This window comes from Neoarius graeffei, chromosome 19, assembly GCF_027579695.1.
Source record: "Neoarius graeffei isolate fNeoGra1 chromosome 19, fNeoGra1.pri, whole genome shotgun sequence".
NCBI lineage: Eukaryota > Metazoa > Chordata > Actinopteri > Siluriformes > Ariidae > Neoarius > Neoarius graeffei.
Window position 1 is genome coordinate 41377466 of NC_083587.1, and position 21845 is coordinate 41399310.

At 43.2% G+C, this 21845-nt stretch overlaps 1 protein-coding gene across 1 annotated transcript in view; it reads left to right on the top strand.

Moving 5' to 3' along the window:
- Positions 1–21845, top strand: part of elovl2 (ELOVL fatty acid elongase 2) — a 156129-nt gene that overhangs the window by 100151 nt on the left and 34133 nt on the right. The window contains exon 6 of the mRNA XM_060900081.1: positions 1883–2007. Coding sequence (XP_060756064.1) covers positions 1883–2007 — 125 coding nt within the window. The remainder of the gene's footprint in view (positions 1–1882; positions 2008–21845) is intronic.

Here is a 21845-nt window from a genome sequence, read left to right on the forward strand (position 1 = left end):
TTGAATGCACATTCTCTTTGTCAAGGAGTGTGAAGTATTCTGTCAGAGACGATTGGGAGATGGATGTAAGTGCAGAAGGGGTGTTTATTAATACAAGTGACGACAGCTAAATAATTCAGAATAGCAGGCAAAATCGTAAAACAGCGAAACAGGCAATAGGTCAAGCGAAGCACAAACAGGCTATCGTAGACTAGGCAGAATCAAAGACGAGAAACAGGAAATCAGGGATTGAAACCAAACAAGGAAATAAGACTAGGTAATGTGTCAGCAACGCAACTCAATACTTTACAAAGTAAGTATGTTTTCACAGTTTTTATATAGGCACGCTGATTGCGGTCTTAATACTGTGCAGGTGCGAGTCATTAATTGCACACGTGCGAGAGTCCACTTGGCATGTGTGCTGTCCAGAGCACGCCTGAGAGTTTATCTGATGCATGCACCAAGAGGCACAGATGTGACACTTTTGCACGAAATTAGTACAAAAATTAATGCAGATATAAATATCTTATACCAGATTATTATGGCATGTTACAAAAAATAAAGAAAAAATATGAGTCCTCATCTCCAATTTATGAGTCCAAATGCAATTAATGCATGAGTCTGAGTCATCAGTGCTCAAGTCCAAGTCAAGTCACGAATCCTTAAAATTAGGGCATGAGCTGGACTCAAGTCTGAGTACTGGACTTGAGTATTACAAGCCTGCTTGCAAGATTAACAAGTTCATTGACACAGACTGCCACAAGATTGAGGTTTCTGGCAAATTGCTCAAATCTGCAAAGCAAACTACATCATGATATAACAAAAGTTTGCAAAAGAAATTGGAAAGCTAGTCCTTGTATTTATGTAATACTAGTTTCAGAAAAGCTATTTGATGGATTTCTGTTCATGTACATAATCTCTGAAAAAAACCCTTTTTGTTCTATTCATCTTTATTTCAGTGTCTAATTAAAGTAATTAATTAGGTTTCCTCCGGGTGCTCCGGTTTCCCCCACAGTCCAAAGACATGCAGGTTAGGTTAACTGGTGACTCTAAATTGACCGTAGGTGTGAGTGTGAGTGTGAATGGTTGTCTGTGTCTATGTGTCAGCCCTGTGATGACCTGGCGACTTGTCCAGGGTGTACCCTGCCTTTCGCCCGTAGTCAGCTGGGATAGGCTCCAGCTTGCCTGCGACCCTGTAGAAGGATAAAGCGGCTAGAGATAATGAGATGAGAGATGAGAATGAGATAATGAGATGAGATGAGATGAGATGAGATGAGCGAGGGTGCCCTCTAGTGGTTTTAGGAGGGTGGGCATGGGGGATGTTTGGGATGGAATTGTCCCTGGTGGATGTCCATCCATCCATCTATTATCTGTAACCGCTTATCCTGCGCAGGGTCGTGGGCAAGCTGGAGCCTATCCCAGCCGACTATGGGTGAGAGGTGGGACACACCCTGGACAAGTCGCCAGATCATTGCAGGGTTGACACAGAGACAAACAACCATTCACACACATTCACACCTATGGTCAATTTAGAGTCACCAATTAGCCTAACCTGCATGTCTTTGGACTGTGGGGGAAACCGAAGCACCTGGAGGAAACCCACACAAACATGGGGAGAACATGCAAACTCCACACAGAAAGGCCTCTGTCGGCCACTGGGCTTGAACCCAGAATCTTCTTGCTGTGAGGTGGCAGTGCTAACCACTACACGGCCTGGTGGACCTGACATTAAGAATATGAAACATTTATAATTGCAGACATAATGTATGTGCAGTTTAAAAATGTGTTTCTCAAATTCCAGAGCACAGAAGTGAACCATTCAGCTTGATCTAATTTATAAGATTTAAGGTGTGTATTCAAGATGGGAATGACTTGGCTGATGTGTTGCATGGTTTGTGTGCAGGTTTCTTTGGACCCACACTGAATAGCTTCATCCATGTGCTGATGTATTCATACTACAGCTTGTCCATCATTCCGTCCATGCAAAAGTACTTGTGGTGGAAACGCTATCTCACACAAGCCCAGCTGGTCAGTACAATAATGCAATTTTTTTTTAAAAACAAATACTTCATGTACAATTTGTCTGATCAACATGAAAAATATAATCAATGTATTTTCAGGCCATATTTCCCTGAGCATGACAAGGCATATTGTAATGCTCAGAAACAGGAGTGTGAACTCTCATGCAAACTTTAATTTCCAAAAAGTCACAAATCCAGGATACAAAAATAATCCCTTCCATTTGCTGTATAAAGGACTTTTGGAACACTCTTTGTAACATCACTTATTTGTCACTATATATGGGGAAAAGAAAGGGAAAAGAGTTGGTAGAGAAAGGTTACATTTTAACTTCTCTCAAATATGGAGAAGGAAATGCAGCCATTAAGAGGGGAGTGGTAGGCATGGTGATGCCATTGCTTTGTAAGTGATACAGTAATCTAGCAGCTAAATTTTGTGCTTTGTTGGAGTGTATTTAGTGATTTCAGAAATGCCAAGGGAGAGGGAATTACAGTAGGCTGAGCTTTGTGGGACACCAGTTTAGAGTTCAGATATGGTTCTCCTCCAGGTCACCTGATATGACTGACCCTCCTGGTAGAAAGCAAACCACTGCCATGCTGTACCACAAATTCCAAGACTCATGAGAATAGACAAGAAAGTCTTGTGGTTGACTGTGTCAGATGCTGCTGAAAGGTCAAGGAGTATGAGGACTGGTGACAGTTTGGCTGATCTAGCAAGCATGGACCTTTAGTTATTGCCATTTCCATTTATGGCATTTGGCAGATGAATATACAGAACAACTTAAAAGTTTATCTCAATTTGTATACAACTGAGCAGATGAGGGGTCAGGGTCTTGCTCAAGGGCCCTGCAATGATGATGGGGTTTGAACACATTACCTTCTGATCAGAAGTCTAATGTCTTATCCATTTAGCTACCACTGAGCTTTTTTAAATTAATTAATCAATCAATCAGTTTTATCAGTTTATAATTACATTTAATGTTGTGGAACATTCATATAATTGAGCATAGTGTAGTTCTGGCAGGCCATGAACTCAAGCTCAGCCCTCAATACTTGCTACATCAACTGACTGCAGCTGATCTCAAACCAGCCCACATCCACTGTCAGCTCAGCTGATTCCCTTCTATGCATTCTATAAATCTCTCATAGAGCACCTTATTCATTCAACCTGCCTACCTTTTCTGCTTCCTCTGCAAGCCATTCTGCAAGCAAGTACCATTTCCATTCACCAGAGCTCTCATTTGGCAAGTAGGAGTCTTCTGCTCCCAGGATTAACAAATGGCCTGGACCCAGGCTCCTGGAAATTGCATTAATAAATAACATTGTCATTCCAGTTGGAGCTTCCCTTGAGGAACTGTTTGCATTGTTGTGGGGGGCATCTGCATCAAGCCCCCAGCTGCAGATACTTTCAGCTCCTCTGCTACGAGGGAAGCCACAGAAAATGAAAATGCGCAGTCCCAGCCCCAGCCACTCTGCCACCCAAGAGAGCAAGTCCAAGCCCAGCAGCCACACCTGCAGACCCGAATAGCTCCCTGTCAGCCTTGTCCAGCATCCAGCATAACTTGCCACCATGAACTTCAGAATCCAAGCTCTGGAGTCCAATCAGCTCCCTCTACAAGTTTGCATTTCCTGGCAATAGCGGGTTTGTTTACATCCTCCATGCTCCCAAATTAGCCATGGGGCCAGCTCCTGCATCACAGAACGATGACATCACCACCCAACTGCTCAATCTGATAACTCACATTAACCCTATAGATATAGCTCCCCATAAATATTTTGGGGGGTGAGAAGGGGAAGGGAAAAGGCCTAATAATCAATTTATCTGCTCTTCATAATGACGAAGCTCAAAGCATCAATGAACAGTTTATAACTTCAACAAAACAGAAATGTTAAAACTACAATGAATTTCCTGGTTACAGAGTTATAATTTGTGACTATATAGGACACAGTTATAAACGCAAGTTATTTATAATCACACAATCTGTTATCACCTAAATGAGGATGGGTTCCCTTTCGAGTCTGGTTCCTCTCAAGGCTTCTTCCTCATGTCGTTTGAGGGAGTTTTTCCTTGCCACCATTGCCACAGGCATGCTCATCAGGGATAAACTTAGCTCACGTTTAAAGTCTTTAATTTTCTGTAAATCTGCTTTGCGACAATTTCTGTTGTGGAAAATGCTATACAAAACAAACTTGACTGTAGGATTTCTAGGCATCACCTTAGACAGCAACCTGCTGCAAGCTTCACTGCCTCTCGGAAAAATCAAATCATTTCCGAGAGGTCATGAGACATGCAGGAGGCAACAGCAATTTCAAAAAGGAATTGTTATATGTTTGGACATCTTAATTATGCAATGCACATTATTCCCCATGGACATTCCTTTTTATCCAGGCTTTTTGACCTCTCTAAATCTGTAGAGAACTCCATGATATGGTGAGCTTGGATACAGGCTGCAGATCTGAACACTGGTTCTGGTCTCCTTCTGTTGTGTAAATGGAACAGTATCTTGTTCTTCTTTAATGAAAACCTGGAATCTCCATTAGCAATTAAGTTGTTCACAGACACAGCCCCTTCCATTGGTTGGGGGGGGGGGGAGGTTTTCAATAATTGGTGGTTTGCTGATGCATGGCCAAAAGATTTGTCATCCTTGTCAGCCAACACTTCTCCCACTACTCTAATGGAATCTACCCAATTGTATAGGTCATCTTCTGTGGGGTAAACACTGATCAATAATCAAATCATGTTTTTGTGACAATGAGGCAGCAGCCGTGAAGTTCAAGTTCAAAGTGTTTATTGCCATATGCACAGCAAGGACATGTCCTCTTACACAATGAATTCAAACTGCACTAGATTAAGCAATAAATGTTATTGCATAACTACTCGTGTTAATCCCCTCCCCAAATCCATTTTAATTCCAGCTTGTAATGTGACAAAATAGGACAAACGTCAAGGGGGATGAATACTTTTGCAAGACACTGTATATGCTACAGTACATCCAGCTCCTCCAACCTGTCAGGTTAACATCAGTCCTCCCAAGTTCTGTAAAGTCAAAGAGGCCATGCAAATGGAAAGTGCAGCCTCAGCATTTGGCCCAAATGGAATCCCTGCAAGCTTTACAATAACTGCCCTGACATCCTGTGGACCCTCATGAGAACTGCATGGAGGAACCAATACATTCCATGAGAATGACAAAGGGCCACAGCTGTCTTCAGCCCCAAGGAACTAACTCCAGTAACATCAGCCAGTTCAGGAGCATAACACTCCTGAATGTTGAGGGAAAGATATTCTTCTCAGCCATGGCCAAGATGATGAGCTATTTCACAGGCATGAAGTACACTGACACCAGCTACCAGAAAGTGGGGGTACCAGCCTTCTCATCAACTGGAGGTAGGAAATACCATGGGGAGCTACATCTCCCCCATATAATTTGTTGCATCTTTTGAGAGCATCCTCATTGGTGCAAGGCAATTGGAGAGGTTAAGCTACTGTCCAGACAGATACTACCTCCTCTAAGAAGCTATATGGATGAGGCCACCAGAATCTTCCAGACAGCAGCATGTACATCAATGTCTAGCTGAAAAGGCTAGACAATCTCTTGATATTGACAAGAATCAAGCAATCCAAGCCATAGAGCCTCTCTGTCTGGAAAGGGGTCAGAAGCAACAGAACCAGTCTTCATTGCAGGAAGAGAGGTAATCCTGCAGTTAGCCAAGCAGCCCATCAAAAGTCTTAGACAGGAATCACAGCAGAGCTCTCTAAAAGGAAGATGGGGAAAGTAACATAGAAACAACAGTTAAATGACATGTCCAAGATTGACCAGAACCAGCTCCCCTAGAAAGTACAATGTGTGGTGCTACCAGTTCACAGTTAAGGGTGATGTAGCCATTGAAGCTGTCCAAAGTCCCCATTTCAGCAACCAGGGATAGCAAACTCCCACATCCCCAAATGTGGCTGGGGCTTGAAAAGATGCCTCTCTTACACTGGCTTCTTTGGAAAGAACACCATACAACTATCTTCAATCCATCCATCTGCAGTACAAGCAGGAGAAAGCAAGACTGATCCTGGAAATGAGATAGTCCATTGACCTGCTGGTGAGAGAGAGGCACATACCTCTGTCTGAACTGAACAGGATGGAAATGGAGAGCCCAAATAGAGGTGGACCAGGCAATCAGTGTGTGTGTGTGTGTGTGGGGGGACTACATGGAAAATACATATAGAAAATACCACAAGGGCGGCACAGTGGTGTAGTGGTTAGCGCTGTTGCCTCACAGCAAGAAGGTCCTGGGTTCGAGCCCCGGGGCCGGCAAGGGCCTTTCTGTGCGGAGTTTGCATGTTCTCCCCGTGTCCGCGTGGGTTTCCTCCGGGTGCTCCGGTTTCCCCCACAGTCCAAAGACATGCAGGTTAGGTTAACTGGTGACTCTAAATTGACCGTAGGTGTGAATGTGAGTGTGAATGGTTGTCTGTGTCTATGTGTCAGCCCTGTGATGACCTGGCGACTTGTCCAGGGTGTACCCTGCCTTTCGCCCGTAGTCAGCTGGGATAGGCTCCAGCTTGCCTGCGACCCTGTAGAAGGATAAAGCGGCTAGAGATAATGAGATGAGATGAGAAAATACCACAAGCCAAGCAATGCTTCCTAATCAGAGCAACATTCAACAACTTGCCTTGCCTCCATACTTTCACTGGTGATTAATCAATGAGCAAAGGGGTCCCCTCTGCAATGCCATCTACATCCTTTTGGGGTGCAATGCATTGCTTTCCCAAGGGTGCTACAGGTGGCAGCATGACCAGTTCCTGAAGAAGCTGGCCAAGGTGCATGTCACTTTAGGAGGGACATGCACAGCAGCCATCCTCCACAGCAAAGCATTTCACCCAGATCACCAGTCCAGGATGAAGTATCAAGCATCCCTGCAAGAGACTCCTCTCCCAAGCCAAGGAGTGGAACATGAGGGTTGGGATTGTCAGGCAGTTTCAGTTCCCAAGGGAGAATACTGCCACATAACCATGTCCAGACATGGTACTGTGGTCTATAACCGCCAAGACCACCTTGCACATTGAGTTCACAGTCTCATGGGAGGAGGGGGTGGAAGCTGCCCATGAATGCAAGCAACTCAGATACACAGACATTGTTGTGGAGGTCTGAACCTCAAAAGTAGCCAAACATACACTTACATGAAAGAAGTTACCTGTAAAAGTGCCTTTATTGCATATAAAAACAGTTCCAATGCTGTGTGTGTCTGGACTACACTACAATCTGAACATCCACCACTAATTTGTTAACTGTCCCACTACAAGGGACCCACCCCTAGAACCACCCCAAGACAAAATGGTGGCTCCTATTAGAAGTGTAAAAGGACTTGTCTTTGTTTGAACACAAACTTCTAATTGGCTGCCCAATGCAGGCTACTCATTGGCTAAAGCATACCTTTGGCTGAACTTAAAACAGATTTTTTATTTCCTACCATATGATGTTTTAAGGTTTTAACTACTCAATGGGGATTCTGTGTTTAACACGCCAAGTGCTTTTACAATGATAATCAGTGGTCAAGAAACACAAGATGGTTACACACAAGATCCTCTAAACATTTGAACTCAAATTGTGCAGAGGCTCAGCTTAATGGAGGCTAGTGTCAGAAAACCTCCTAAGTAGAATATCATAAATTCAGGCTAAGTAGTACAATGATTTCTCCATGATTTTAGAACAATATTTGTAGCAAGCTAATGCAGTTGTGCGTGTTGTTGCTCTTCCTTGTCCAGCACTATTGCCTACTGAGCCACGTCATATTAATTGGAGTATAGTTTTATGCTGGATGTCCTTCCTGCCATAACCCTCCCATTTCTGATCTTGGAAAACAACCATTTACACATAAATTCATACCTATGGGAAATTTAGAGTAGCCAATTAGCCTAACTGCATGTCTTTGGATGGTAGGGGAAACCAGAGCACCCAGAGGAAACCCACACAGACACGGGGAGAAATGCAACCTCCACACAGAAAGGTTCCTGTCAATCACTGGGCTTGAACCCAGAACCTTCTTGCTGTGAGGTGACAGTGCTAACCACTATGCCACTGTGCTGCACTAATGCAGTGTGTATGTCATGCCCATAAAATATTGGAATGAGTTAGTGCTGGCTTTCTAAACTGGTTAACAAAAGTACATTCCACAGGCTGACCTACTGACCTTTGTAACACAGAGCCTGGCACAAATATAACTTTGGCCACAGAAACAGAAATCCTAGCACATTCTGAAACTCTAAACAGCAATTTTGAGGTATTAAATAATCCTACATAACTTGCTCATCTCAAAAAGTGCCAAAGGTTAAGAAGTTGCAGAAAAATAGACTTTTATTGAGTCAAATGACAAAAGCCAAATCAGCCTGAAGAGTGATCTGATCAACAGCGGAAAAAAAAAAATTCTCATTTTATACAGTTCTAAAATATGGTTCACATCCATTTTGATATTACCAATAATCTTATTGACTGGCATTTCACATCAACTTTTGCCAGGTTTCCACCATATTTTTCTATTGATGAGTACATCTCTCATTATCCATACAATGTAACTACCAATATTTCCAAGCCACTGACATGATTTAAAAAAAAAATACGTGTTTTAAAGGTGCCCTTCCACCAGAAACATTTAATACTGGCTCTTTTTGAAATACCATAGTTCACTCCGAGTTGCATATGCATGCTCCATGTGAAAATGTAATTCTACTCCCATTCCCTGTATTAGCTTATGAAAGAAAATAGTCAGAAAAACGAGTGGATCTGAAAAGCCCTACGAACTTATGTCACTTCGAAAATTAGTATTCATGGCCTTGCCCTCCTTGGCTTGCGACCGCCCACGGGAAGAAAGTTTGGATTTAAGTGCAAGGAGAGATAACAGAGCCCATCTCGTCAGTAGCTAACGAAGAGGACCTAACAGCAAGTTGAAAACATGTCTGAACAAGTTCGTGCCTGTGTTATTTGTGGCAGTAACACATCAACATTGCATGTTTGGGGAGGCTGGGACCTCCCCTGCGTGAGTTACGAGCATTCAAAGTCGGGCTGGAGCCGCAGATAGAAATGAAACCTAAGCGGAGTGCCGCGGCTCGCCTCGGGGCAAATTACATCCCAAGGCATGGGGCTAGCCCACCCTGGCAGTGCTGGTTCGTTGGGGAGAGGGCAGAGGTCTCTGGCTGCCAAGTTTGGGGAGGCTGAGACCTCCCCTGCCCAAGTTACGAGCATCCAAAGTTGGGCTGGAGCCGCCAACAGAAACGAAACCTAAGCGGAGCAACGTTGGAAGATAGAAGAGGTGAAGAAGAAATGGTTGGAATTTATCTTTGAAACACCACCAGCGAAGTATATTGCAATGTTAGTACTGTGTTCTGATCATTTCAACCACAGTGACTTTTCAAACTTCGGTGCCTTCAGTAGTGGTTTTGCTTTGAGGTTATTTTTAATACCTGGATCTGTCAACCACCAGCTCACAAGCTGTAAGTAAAACATGAACTTTTGTTACAAAATAGCATGTTCATATTCTCCACAGGGGCGGCACGATGGTGTAGTGGTTAGCGCTGTTGCCTCACAGCAAGAAGGTCTGGGTTCGAGCCCCGTGGCCGGTGAGGGCTTTTCTGTGCGGAGTTTGCATGTTCTCCCCGTGTCCGCGTGGGTTTCCTCCGGGTGCTCCGGTTTCCCCCACAGTCCAAAGACATGCAGGTTAGGTTACCTGGTGACTCTAAATTGACCGTAGGTGTGAATGTGAATGGTTGTCTGTGTCTATGTGTCAGCCCTGTGATGACCTGGCGACTTGTCCAGGATGTTCCCTGCCTTTTGCCCGTAGTCAGCTGGGATAGGCTCCAGCTTGCCTGCGACCCTGTAGAACAGGATAAAGCAGCTAGAGATAATGAGATGAGATGAGATATGGTCACAAGCTAGGCAGGGATGAGAGTTTTCCACTTTTCGGCGGATTTCCGCTTTTTCTGAGTAAAAAACGACCTTTTTATATTATGCCAAATCCATTGAGAATTTTTTTAAATTAATTTCGGGGGGTTGGGGTATGTTCCTTCATGCTGTTCAAACTTTATTAACTCCAATGATGTTTACACGTTATTTGTAAGTCGCCATCTTTAGTCTCGTTTAAATCTCGTTGAATGTGATGTAAAATTTGTGTTATCTACATTGTTATTGGTCAAAACATCGATGTCGAGACTATAATAGCCAATCAAAACAGTTTTTACAAAGACACCCACATCCGCTTGTTCTGACCCACTGGAGGTAGCGTCACAGTGCTGTTAGCCTATCAGAGGTAACACGTTTACTGATTTGCTGTTAGCCAATCAGAAGTAACACATTTACAACCCTGATTCCAAAAAAGTTGGGACAAAGTACAAATTGTAAATAAAAACGGAATGCAATAATTTGCAAATCTCAAAAACTGATATTGTATTCACAATAGAACATAGACAACATATCAGATGTCGAAAGTGAGACATTTTGAAATTTCATGCCAAATATTGGCTCATTTGGAATTTCATGACAGCAACACATCTCAAAAAACTTGGGACGGGGCAATAAGATGCTGGAAAAGTTAAAGGTACAAAAAAGGAACAGCTGGAGGACCAAATTGCAACTCATTAGGTCAATTGGCAATAGGTCATTAACATGACTGGGTATAAAAAGAGCATCTTGGAGTGGCAGCGGCTCTCAGAAGTAAAGATGGGAAGAGGATCACCAATCCCCCTAATTCTGCACCGACAAATAGTGGAGCAATATCAGAAAGGAGTTCGACAGTGTAAAATTGCAAAGAGTTTGAACATATCATCATCTACAGTGCATATCATCATCAAAAGATTCAGAGAATCTGGAAGAATCTCTGTGCGTAAGGGTCAAGGCCGGAAAACCATACTGGGTGCCCGTGATCTTCAGGCCCTTAGACGGCACTGCATCACATACAGGCATGCTTCTGTATTGGAAATCACAAAATGGGCTCAGGAATATTTCCAGAGAACATTATCTGTGAACACAATTCACCGTGCCATCCGCCGTTGCCAGCTAAAGCTCTATAGTTCAAAGAAGAAGCCGTATCTAAACATGATCCAGAAGCACAGACGTCTTCTCTGGGCCAAGGCTCATTTAAAATGGACTGTGGCAAAGTGGAAAACTGTTCTGTGGTCAGACGAATCAAAAATTGAAGTTCTTTATGGAAATCAGGGACGCCGTGTCATTCGGACTAAAGAGGAGGACGACGACCCAAGTTATCATCAGCACTCAGTTCAGAAGCCTGCATCTCTGATGGTATGGGGTTGCATTAGTGCGTGTGGCATGGGCAGCTTACACATCTGGAAAGACACCATCGATGCTGAAAGGTATATCCAGGTTCTAGAGCAACATATGCTCCCATCCAGACGACATCTCTTTCAGGGAAGACCTTGCATTTTCCAACATGACAATGCCAAATCACATACTGCATCAATTACAGCATCATGGCTGTGTAGAAGAAGGGTCCGGGTACTGAACTGGCCAGCCTGCAGTCCAGATCTTTCACCCATAGAAAACATTTGCCGCATCATAAAACGGAAGATACGACAAAAAAGACCTAAGACAGTTGAGCAACTAGAATCCTACATTAGACAAGAATGGGTTAACATTCCTATCCCTAAACTTGAGCAACTTGTCTCCTCAGTCCCCAGACGTTTACAGACTGTTGTAAAGAGAAAAGAGGATGTCTCACAGTGGTAAACATGGCCTTGTCCCAACTTTGAGATGTGTTGTTGTCATGAAATTTAAAATCACCTAATTTTTCTCTTTAAGTGATACATTTTCTCAGTTTAAACATTTGATGTGTCATCTATGTTCTATTCTGAATAAAATATGGAATTTTGAAACTTCCAAATCATTGCATTCCGTCTTTATTTACAATTTGGACTTTGTCCCAACTTTTTTGGAATTGGGGTTGTACATGTCATGAATATTAATGAGTAAGAGCGGAAATCCTGTCGTTCTCCCGCCACCCACTCCTCCACCAAACTAGAACAGCCTGAAACAGGAGAACCACAGCATTTTTTTCACCAAAACTGGCTCACACGGCATTCATTCATACTAGAGACCACCGCACAATTAATGAAAAAACGATGCAATGAGACCTTTAATAGTACATGATTCAGGATACTTGGCAATAACAGTAATCAGCTTAATTTCTTTTACTTGCTAACTTTAATATATCCATCCATCCATTATCTGTAGCTGCTTATCCTGTGCAGGGTCACAGGCAAGCTGGAGCCTATCCCAGCTGCCTATGGATGAGAGGCACCCTGGACAAGATGCCAGGTCATTGCAGGGCTGACACAGAGACAAACAACCATTCACACTCACACCTACGGTCAATTTAGATCCACCAGTTAACCTAATCTGCATGTCTTTGGACTGTGGGGGAAACCGGAGCACCCGGAGGAAACACACACAGACACAGGGAGAACATGCAAATTCCACACAGAAAGGCCCTCGTTGGCCACTGGGCTCAAACCCAGGACCTTCTTGCTCTGAGGCGACAGTGCTAACCACCACACCACTGTGCCACCCCCACTTTAATATAATGATTCTAAATGTATTATTTTAACAGAAGCAACTTGTTTATTCTTAATAAAATTAAAACAAAAGTCATCTTGTTCCAACAACTTGCTCTCTTCACCTTCTCATACTTTATCAACTGTGCCAACCAAGCACTTGAGTATATGAATGCCTGATTGAGGATGAACAATACATAGCTTTGGGTACTTTTTGATAACCTGTTATTCGTTAACTTGCAAGACCAATAATACATGACACAGTGTGGATAACTGTTTAATTCAGTGCACACTAAATGGTCATGGCTAAGTCATTATGACTTATAAAGAGTGCAAGTGCAGAAGTTAAAACAATACATAATTCAGAAGGAAACCAGTCAGGATGACCTAGCAGAAAACAACCTCTCTGTAACATCAACTTCATTTAAAAGACATAAGTAGGACAATACAAAACATATATGTGATTACATATGAGATATAAGATTTTGTATGTGATTACACATGGAATAATCTATATATTCCCCCCTTTCTGACTTCTAAGTCAGACCACAATTTTAAGAAAATTAGTAATTTCCAGAAAACACAATGGCATATAGTTGATTAGCAACAAATAAAACATTGATATGAAATCGATTATATAAAAGATTATGTAAAAGCAAAAATCAAAATTTCAGTCCATATACCCTGGGCATTCACACTGCACAAAATGCATGGAAACCTCAGCTAGTATATCTCCTTCCTTCCAGATTGTTTCCATTGCAGTCATTTCTTCTGTGCCTTGTGACTTTACACTACACTGGAGGACCAATGGGAGGCCAGCAAGAGGTTACTAGTACTTTATCCAGTTAATTCCATGCATATGGCACAGGCAAAGCATGATTCCTGTGGCTCCCTATGGCCTGGCTCCAGATCCCATCTCAGGACAGACATCCTTACAATGAAGTCTGGGATCCACACTCCATTCCTGGAGCATATCTTTGGCTTATGGTGCACATGCACAAAAGGCCTGGCATCAGAGATTGCTTCTTGCAATAGAGGCACCTGGGTGACTCCATCAAGTGTAGTATCTCCCATTCCATTTCGATGTGTATATCCTTGTCAAGTAGGCAGTACTGCACAATGTCCCATTCATGTATTACTGCAGTCATCATTCTTTGGTTTGCACACAGAAACCTAAAATCAACACATATTACTTTTCAGTTGATCACTAGATAATATTTAAGTCATGAGTATATTTTTGAAAAATGTTCATGTTTTAATTCATATTATATGAGCAAAGATACTTTGATTCCCTCAGATTCCAATCTCCATCTGTGTCCCATCTAGTGATCTAGACCTCTACTTGTAAGTCCCACACCAGTATTTCCCCAACTTTCAATCCTAGTGGGGCATGGGCAAAACCGCCTTTCCAGGATTCCTGGTTAGAGTGGTCTTTATTATCTTGGCATTTCCCCTGCATTACATATTTCAGGAATCCAAGGATTCCTACTTCGAACCATACAAAAGAGACATCTCAGTGCTGGAGTCTCATGCCAATCAGTAAGAACATTATGTTTGTAACGTGGCTGTGACAAACCAGGCGCTTGCGGATTAAGAATAAACTCAAGGTTTTATAATAGACACAGTGAGAGAAGACAATGTACATACAATAACCAGGCCAGGTCAATACTGGGAAATCCAACAAAGTAATGAGGGCTAGACAAATCGAGGTCATGAAATGGGCAATAGTCCAAGAACCGGAAATCAGGAAAACACAGGCAAGATAAACACAAGGGCTAGGCAAATTGAGTCGAGAAACAGGCGAAGATCGAGAAACCGGGATGTGAGAGAAACGGGCAGATAAACAAGGGCTAGGCAAAACGGGAAGAAACCAGAAAGCAAAAAGGGTCATACATGGAAATGCAATCAGAAATATAAATGCTCAGTAGGCTCACAGAAATGTGGAGGCAGTACTGTGCAATGAACAAAACAAACCGGGGGGGGGGGTATAAATACAGACAAACAAAAAGGTTCAGGTGATGACAATTAGAACTCAGGGGAGCCACTCCTAGGAAGTGGCTCTGGGTTAGCTGATGGAGTGTACGTGGTAGTGTCAGGTGTGTGAGTGGGAAGTGGAGTCCAATGTGTTAGGTGAGCCTGGGAGCGTGACAGTAACCCCCCCCCCAAGGAGGCTGAGGGACGAGGGCGACCACCACCACCCACGCTGCCAGGAACACTCCTGAGCGAGCCATCAGAACTGCCACGGTGCTTGATAGAGGGTGATCACCACAGACGACCTCTAGGAAGCACTGCTGCGCAGACTGCTGGGAGGGCTGGACCCATGGCACCTGGGACAGCCCCTAGGCCAAGGCACGGGCTTCTCTGGATGACGCTGATGGAACTCCACCAATCCCGGATCCAGGATATCTCATGCAGGAACCCAGCTACGCTCCTTGGGCCCATAGTCATCCCAGTCTACAAGGTACTGCAGAGTCCCTCCTCTCCTTCTGGAGTCCAGCAACCAGTGGACAGCATACACCGGGGTACCTTCTACATCCACCGGAGGTGGGGGTGTGACATCAGGTGTGGCCTTGTCCAATGGACCTGGGACAACAGGTTTCAAGAGAGATGAATGAAAAGAGTTAGAAACATGGTAATGCACAGGCAGATCCAATTTGTATGTAACTTCATTGATTCACTGGAGAATTTTGAATGGTCCTATGTATTTGGGTAATAACTTTCTACCTCCCTCAGGAAACCTGAAGTCCCGGGTTGATAGCCACACTGTCTCCAGGGAGGTAGGTAGGGGTGTCCCCTCTATGATGATCCACCATCCTCTTATGTCGGCGGAGGGCGTTCTCGATCTGCTGATAGGTCTGTTCCCAGACCTGCTTGCTCCGTTGCATCCAACTGTCCATGGCCAGGTTGTCAGAGGGCGTGGCTGACCATGGCATTAAGGGGGTTGGTAACCCAGCATGCATTGAAAGGGTGTGAGGCCTGTAGCAGAGCTGATTAATGAGTTTTGGGCTATTTTGGCCCAGGGCAAATAGTCCAACCAATCGGCTGGGTTTTCATGACAGTATAGTCTCAAAAACTTTCCCAGTTCCTGGTTAACCCTCTCACATTGACCATTAGACTGGGGGTGGTAACCGGAAGTGAGGCTGATGTTAACCCCCAGTCTCTCAAAGAAAGCAGACCAGACATGTAAGGTGAATTGGGGCCCTCGATCGGACACGATATCTTCTGGGATACCAAACAGATGAAACATGATTAAAAAGGGTTCCAGCTATCTGAAAGGCAGTGGGTAGGCTAATGAAGGGAACAAATCTAACTCCACATGAGAACCTATCTACAATGGTCAGAATGACTGAAATTCTGTGAGGGGAACAGGTCAGTGACAAAGTCTACCACTACATGTGACCATGGATGAGACGGGACAGGCAAGGGCATGAGTTTACCGGCAGGGAGGATTTTGGGGGCTTTACATTTAGAACAGGTGGTGCACGAGTAGACAAACCTATGGATATCGGATAACATTCTCCCACCAATATCTGCCAGATAATAACTGGTGTAGGTGTAATTAATGATTTTGTGTATTCAAGATTGGATAAGTGATCAATCTTTAATAATTACATGAACTCAGTCTCATTAAATTTGAAGGTTAATAGTTAAAATGAATCAATCCCATTGAATCGTTTAATTTGACTCATTTGAATTGAATCATACCATAGAATCAGTCTCATTTGAATCGTGTGAAGTGAATCATTCAATGAATCGAGTCAGTGAATCAAATCAGGGAATCATTTAGTGAATCGTTCAATGAATCATTTAGTGAATCAAGTGAATCATTTAGTGAATCAAGTGAATCATTTAGTGAATCATTTAAAGAATCAATTGAAGAATCGTTTAAAATTTGATAATTCAAATTTACCACTTACCAAACTGCATCTACTTATTCATACACCTTAGGAGTTCTTTGACGATGTGGGCGACTTCAAAGTATTGTAAACAAACAATGACACAATTTCAATAATAATGGAGTTTATTATAAAAAGATAATAAAAATTTTAATAAAAAGAAAAGGAAAAATTTGAACATTCTAATAGCAGCAGAATTGAAATCTTCTGTAAACAGAGTGTGTGTGTGTGTGTGTGTGTGTGTGTATAAGCAGTTTTAACTTGTGAGCTATGTTGTTATCTGCAATCTTGGTGTGTGTGTGTGTATGTCCGTGCCAGGACGGACCAGGGTGTCTTATCTGCAATCTTGGAGGAGGGGGAATCCTCAAAGTTTAGTGAGCACGGGTGTGTGTGCAGCCAAGTGATTAGCTAGGTATGCTAACTAGACAAAGAAAAGGCTAGCTACACCATGTGCTTTCTTCAGGCCTAGTAAACTGTGTGTGTCAAAAACCAGAAATTAATGGGTTAAAATACATTCAAACAGTCATCTGTAGTTTATATGGCTTTAAATGTAAACAGGAGAATTGCTATCAAGGTTGAATCAAACTGAGGACTTATGACATTTAATTCTAATCTGAGATCCAGAGGACCTCGTGTTGAGAACAAAGGAGGGGAGGAGGGGCTCTTCCTAAGCATGCAAAGGCCCTTTTTAGAGGCAAAACATTCTGAAATCTTGATGAGGTCACAATATGAGTGAGTTAAATGAAATCAGAATGTTAGGAGAGAGAGAGAATGCAAGACTTATTGATTAACCAAATTAAAATCAATAGTACCAAATAATAGAAAATCAACAATAATACACAGTGTGCACACTTATTCCTGACTCTAACTTCACACTTAGTAAATTAATTACTAAGACTAATATTATTTTCCCAGTGCCTTTCTTTACTGCAAAAAGTCTCGCCTTTGTCTGAAGGAATTCGAGGCAGGAGGTTGCGCTTCGGTGAGAGAGGAGAGTCTCTGACGAATCAGATGTTCACTGGAGCCTGGAGAGGTTCTTTGGAGAAGCTTCGCAGTTGATAAGACGAAAAGTCCTTGTTCAACACCGTGCACGGATTTAAAAGAAAGAAAAGAGAAGAGCTCTTTAGAAAACTGCCTTTTGCTCGCAGCCGCGTACGCGTTAAAAGACAAGTAATACTTGCAAACCGGTTAATAACTCGCTTGAGTTGATGATCGCGTGTTTCTGAAATCTAACTTAATCAAAGTTAGATAAAGGAGGAAGCGCGCGGTTCAGACGTCTGATGGTGAGTGTCTCTTCTTAGGTCCGTTCCGTTCGGGATCAGAACTTAGAGACAAAGAAAAATGAAGTTTTCCAAGTCTCTTATGTGAAACCTGAGGAATGTGATGTCCATGATCCCGCCCAGGCGTGACGTAGTCAACGTGGAAGTTGCCTGGTAGTTGTAGTTCTTAGACCAAGATGGCGGCATGATACCTACACTGGTGCGTATGTGTCTCACCAGGATGGCCAGATGACAGAGAGGAATGGGCCCAGGTAATTAACTTATCCCTGCATTGAGTGAGTACATATTTACTTCCTATGGGACAGGAGTGACAGATAGTTCTTGGTTGATCTCTTCATCTATTTCCCATCTAATGGGGGTGAGTAAAATGGATGGGGGTAGTACATTGACTGCCTCCGAGGAGGCTTTGGGACTGGGATATATGTGAGACAGAGCATCTGCTTTAGTATTATGGGAACCAGGGTGATAAGAGATGGAAAAATTGAACTGGGAAAAGAAGAGGGACCACCAGGCCTGAGGGGGTTGAGCCATTTAGCGGACTATAAATATTCTAGGTTTTTATGATCTGTTAACATGAAGAAGGGATGCATCGCTCCCTCTAGCCAATGGCGCCACTCTTCGAAAGCTAATTTCATAGCCAGCAATTCTCCATCCTCGATACTGTAATTACATTCCACAGGGGTCAGTTTGTGGGAGTAGAAGGTGATGGGATGTAGTTTACAGGGGTCACCTATGCGCTGGGACAGCACCGCCCCAGTGTCTATCTCAGAGGCATCCACCTCCACCACGAAAGGCTGAGTGGGATCAGGATGCTTCAGGATGGGGGCAGAGGTGAAGGCTACCTTGAGGGCTTCGAACGCCTCCTGTGCCCAGGGGTTCCACAAGAGTCTCTTGGTCTTTCCCTTCAATAAGGTGGTAAGGGGAGCTGCGAGACTGCTGAAGTTATGAATGAATCGACGGTAGAAATTAGCAAACCCAAGAAATCGTTGGAGCTCTTTTATGGACATAGGGACGGGCCAAGTTGTTACGGCTCTCACTTTCTCATCGTCCATAACAACACCTTCCAGATTGATGACATAACCTAAGAAGGAGGTAGAAGGGAGATGAAACTCACACTTCTCTCCTTTAATGAACAACTGATTCTCAAGCAGACGCTTGAGGACGGAACGGACATGACAAATATGGGTTTCAAGATTTGGGGAGTAGATCAAGATATCGTTGATATATGCAATGACATATTTGCTGAGCATGTCCCAGAGTACATCATTAACAAAAGCCTGAAATACGGATGGGGCATTGCGCAACCCAAAGGGCATTACCTAGACCCTCCAGGATTTCGCGATGTTGCGATTTGCAAATTCAACCAATCCCCACGAATTCAGGGCGGTGTTGCAATTATATCCAATCACCACAACTTTCCCGCAAATTTGACCAATCGTTGGCGTCGTCTTGAGGTGACGTCGACAAGCTACCTTCCGCCTTACTTCCGTGTATATGATCAAGAGAAGCAGCATGTGCGAGTCAGTGTTTATGTAGGCTTAAATTCTGTTACTAAAAGTGTGTTATGTTTACAGTGAAGGACTGTGTGCACTTTACATTATTTTTTACTTAATACAAGAAATTAATGGATGCCAACATTTTTGCCAAAATGGTATTTTATTTTCCATTGTTTAGGCAGCTTCAGCATCATACTGTGAGAGTCTGTTCAAATTGTTTTTTTCTTCTATGAAGCCTGAGCCATTTATTATTTTATAATTATTGTTCAATTTAGTCTTCAGGAGAGATGGCCTGCACACAGTACTAGTATTAATAGTTTTTTTCTTACATGAAAGCTGAGGCATTTATATTATATTTTAAGGTAACTTCATGTTGTGCTGTGAGGTTCTATGCACTTTAACTTTTGAACCAACAGGTGCATTTGGATAAGTAAAGCCTATTTTTCTGCATTTTTGTAGTCCTGGTAATCTTGTATATTGGTAAAGTTGTTTATAGGACCATTTCTCAGTGTCTCTGTTTTTTTAATCAATAGTTTTTCAGTAATAACTTAATATTTAACATCACTCAATTTTAATCACAAAAAGAGAAAATCACAACAATTTCTCGCAACTTTCACTTCCTCCCGCAATGTAATCGCAACAAAAACCTAAAAAACACCGCAACTTTCATCGCAATTTTTTGGAACCCCCCCCCGCAACATCAGACATTTTAGCCTGCAACAATCACAAAAAAGGCCCGTGAAATCCTGGGGGGACTGATTACCAAATGCATGTAGTGCCCCCTAGTGGTGAGAAATGCTGTTTTCCATTCGTCTCCTTCCTTTATACGGATTAGGTTATAAGCGCTTCTTAAATCAAGTTTCATAAAGTTATGTGCACCACGAAGTTGTTCTAGTGCTACGGGAAACTAAGGACAATGGGTAGGAATATTGTTTCGTGATTTGGTTTAACCCATGATAGTCAATGCGGGGCCCAAGTCCCCCATCTTTCTTGCTGACAAAAAAAGAACCCTGCAGTGGCAGGGGAAGTAGAAGGGTGGATGAAACCCTTTTGCAAGGCCTCCTGAATATACTCCTCCATAGCTCTCTCCTCTGCCTGAGTAAGTGTGTAAACTCTAGATTTAGGTGGGACCACCCCATCTAGTAACTCAATAGAACAATCATTCTCTATGAGGGGCAAGTTTGGTAGCATTCTTTTTACTAAACACTTCTAGCAAATCACAGTTTCTGTGTCCCCCAAATACAATGACATTGTCATTGGGGCTTTCTATATTGGTAGATGACACCAGAGCTGTGGGAAGCATGACACAATGATCATAACAGTAACTGGACCACAAGACTATTTCCTTGTCAGACCAGGATATGACAGGGTTATGTTTTCTGAGCCAAGACAAGCTTAAAATAATTGCATACTCAAGTGTTTAGTACAAAAAAACTGAATCTTTTCAGAATGCAAAGCACTAACAGTAATATTAATGGGTTTCATGACCCAGGTAACAAGTCCTTCTCCAACTGGATCCCCATCGGCAGCTGTCAGTCTCAGTGGTGACTCCAGTGGCTCCATGGGAATCTGGAGTTGCTCCACCAGCTTGGCATGGATAAAATCCCCCTCAGCTCCAGAATCAATGAGTGCTGAAAACACACAGACAGACTGAGGGCAGTTAACTGTCACAGGTAGGAGGAAGGACTTGGAGAACAACCCCTTAGTGGGTGCACTCCCTACATTAGCGTGTGGAGCAGGCTCCACACGCTTTCCCGGGGTCGGTGCCAAAGTGCTGCGTCGGTGGATTTGACAGTCACTTAGGAGGTGACCCGCAGCTCCGCAATAAAGACAGTCCTTCGTGGAGACGTCGTTGCCCCTCCTCTGCAGACAAACAGAAGGAGTCACACTGCATGGGCTTGGGGGTTTCTGGCTCCTTAGGAGTCCAGGTCAGTGGTGGACACAGGCGATGAGGAGCGAGTGCAGCAGCTGGAGCTATAAGGGATCTACGCAGACTTCTCCTGTGCTTCAGTTGGTCCAGGCAAATGACGAGGGAAATCAGCCTCTCGATGGAAAGACTGTTGTCCTTGCATGCCATCTCCGCTAGTATGTCAGGGTTCAAACCGTTGCGAAATGTTACCAGTAATGCTGGCTCATTCCAACCACTCCCAGCTGCAAGAGTGCGAAATTCCAAGGCGTAGTCCGACACTGAGCGATTACCCTGACGTAAACAGGTGAGTAATTCTCCTTGAAAGCGGCCCTCATTGGCGTGATTGTAAACAGCATTGAATTTTTTAATGAAATTGTCATAAGTGTTGAACTGGACAATGGGCTACTGCAGTTTGGCCCAATCTAAGGTCTTGCCCATAAGGCGAGAAATCACAAAAGAAATGCAAGCCTTGTCTGAGCTCTGGGGGGGAATTCAAAAGTGTATATATATATATATATATATATATATATATATATATATATATATATATATATATACACACACACACATACATACATACATATATATACACACACACACACACATATATATATATATATATATAAAAAAAATCTCCTTCTCACCCCCGGCGGGGGGGTGGTATCCATGTCATCCTCAAGCTCGGGTCCTCTACCAGAGGCCTGGGAGTTTGAGGGTTCTGCGC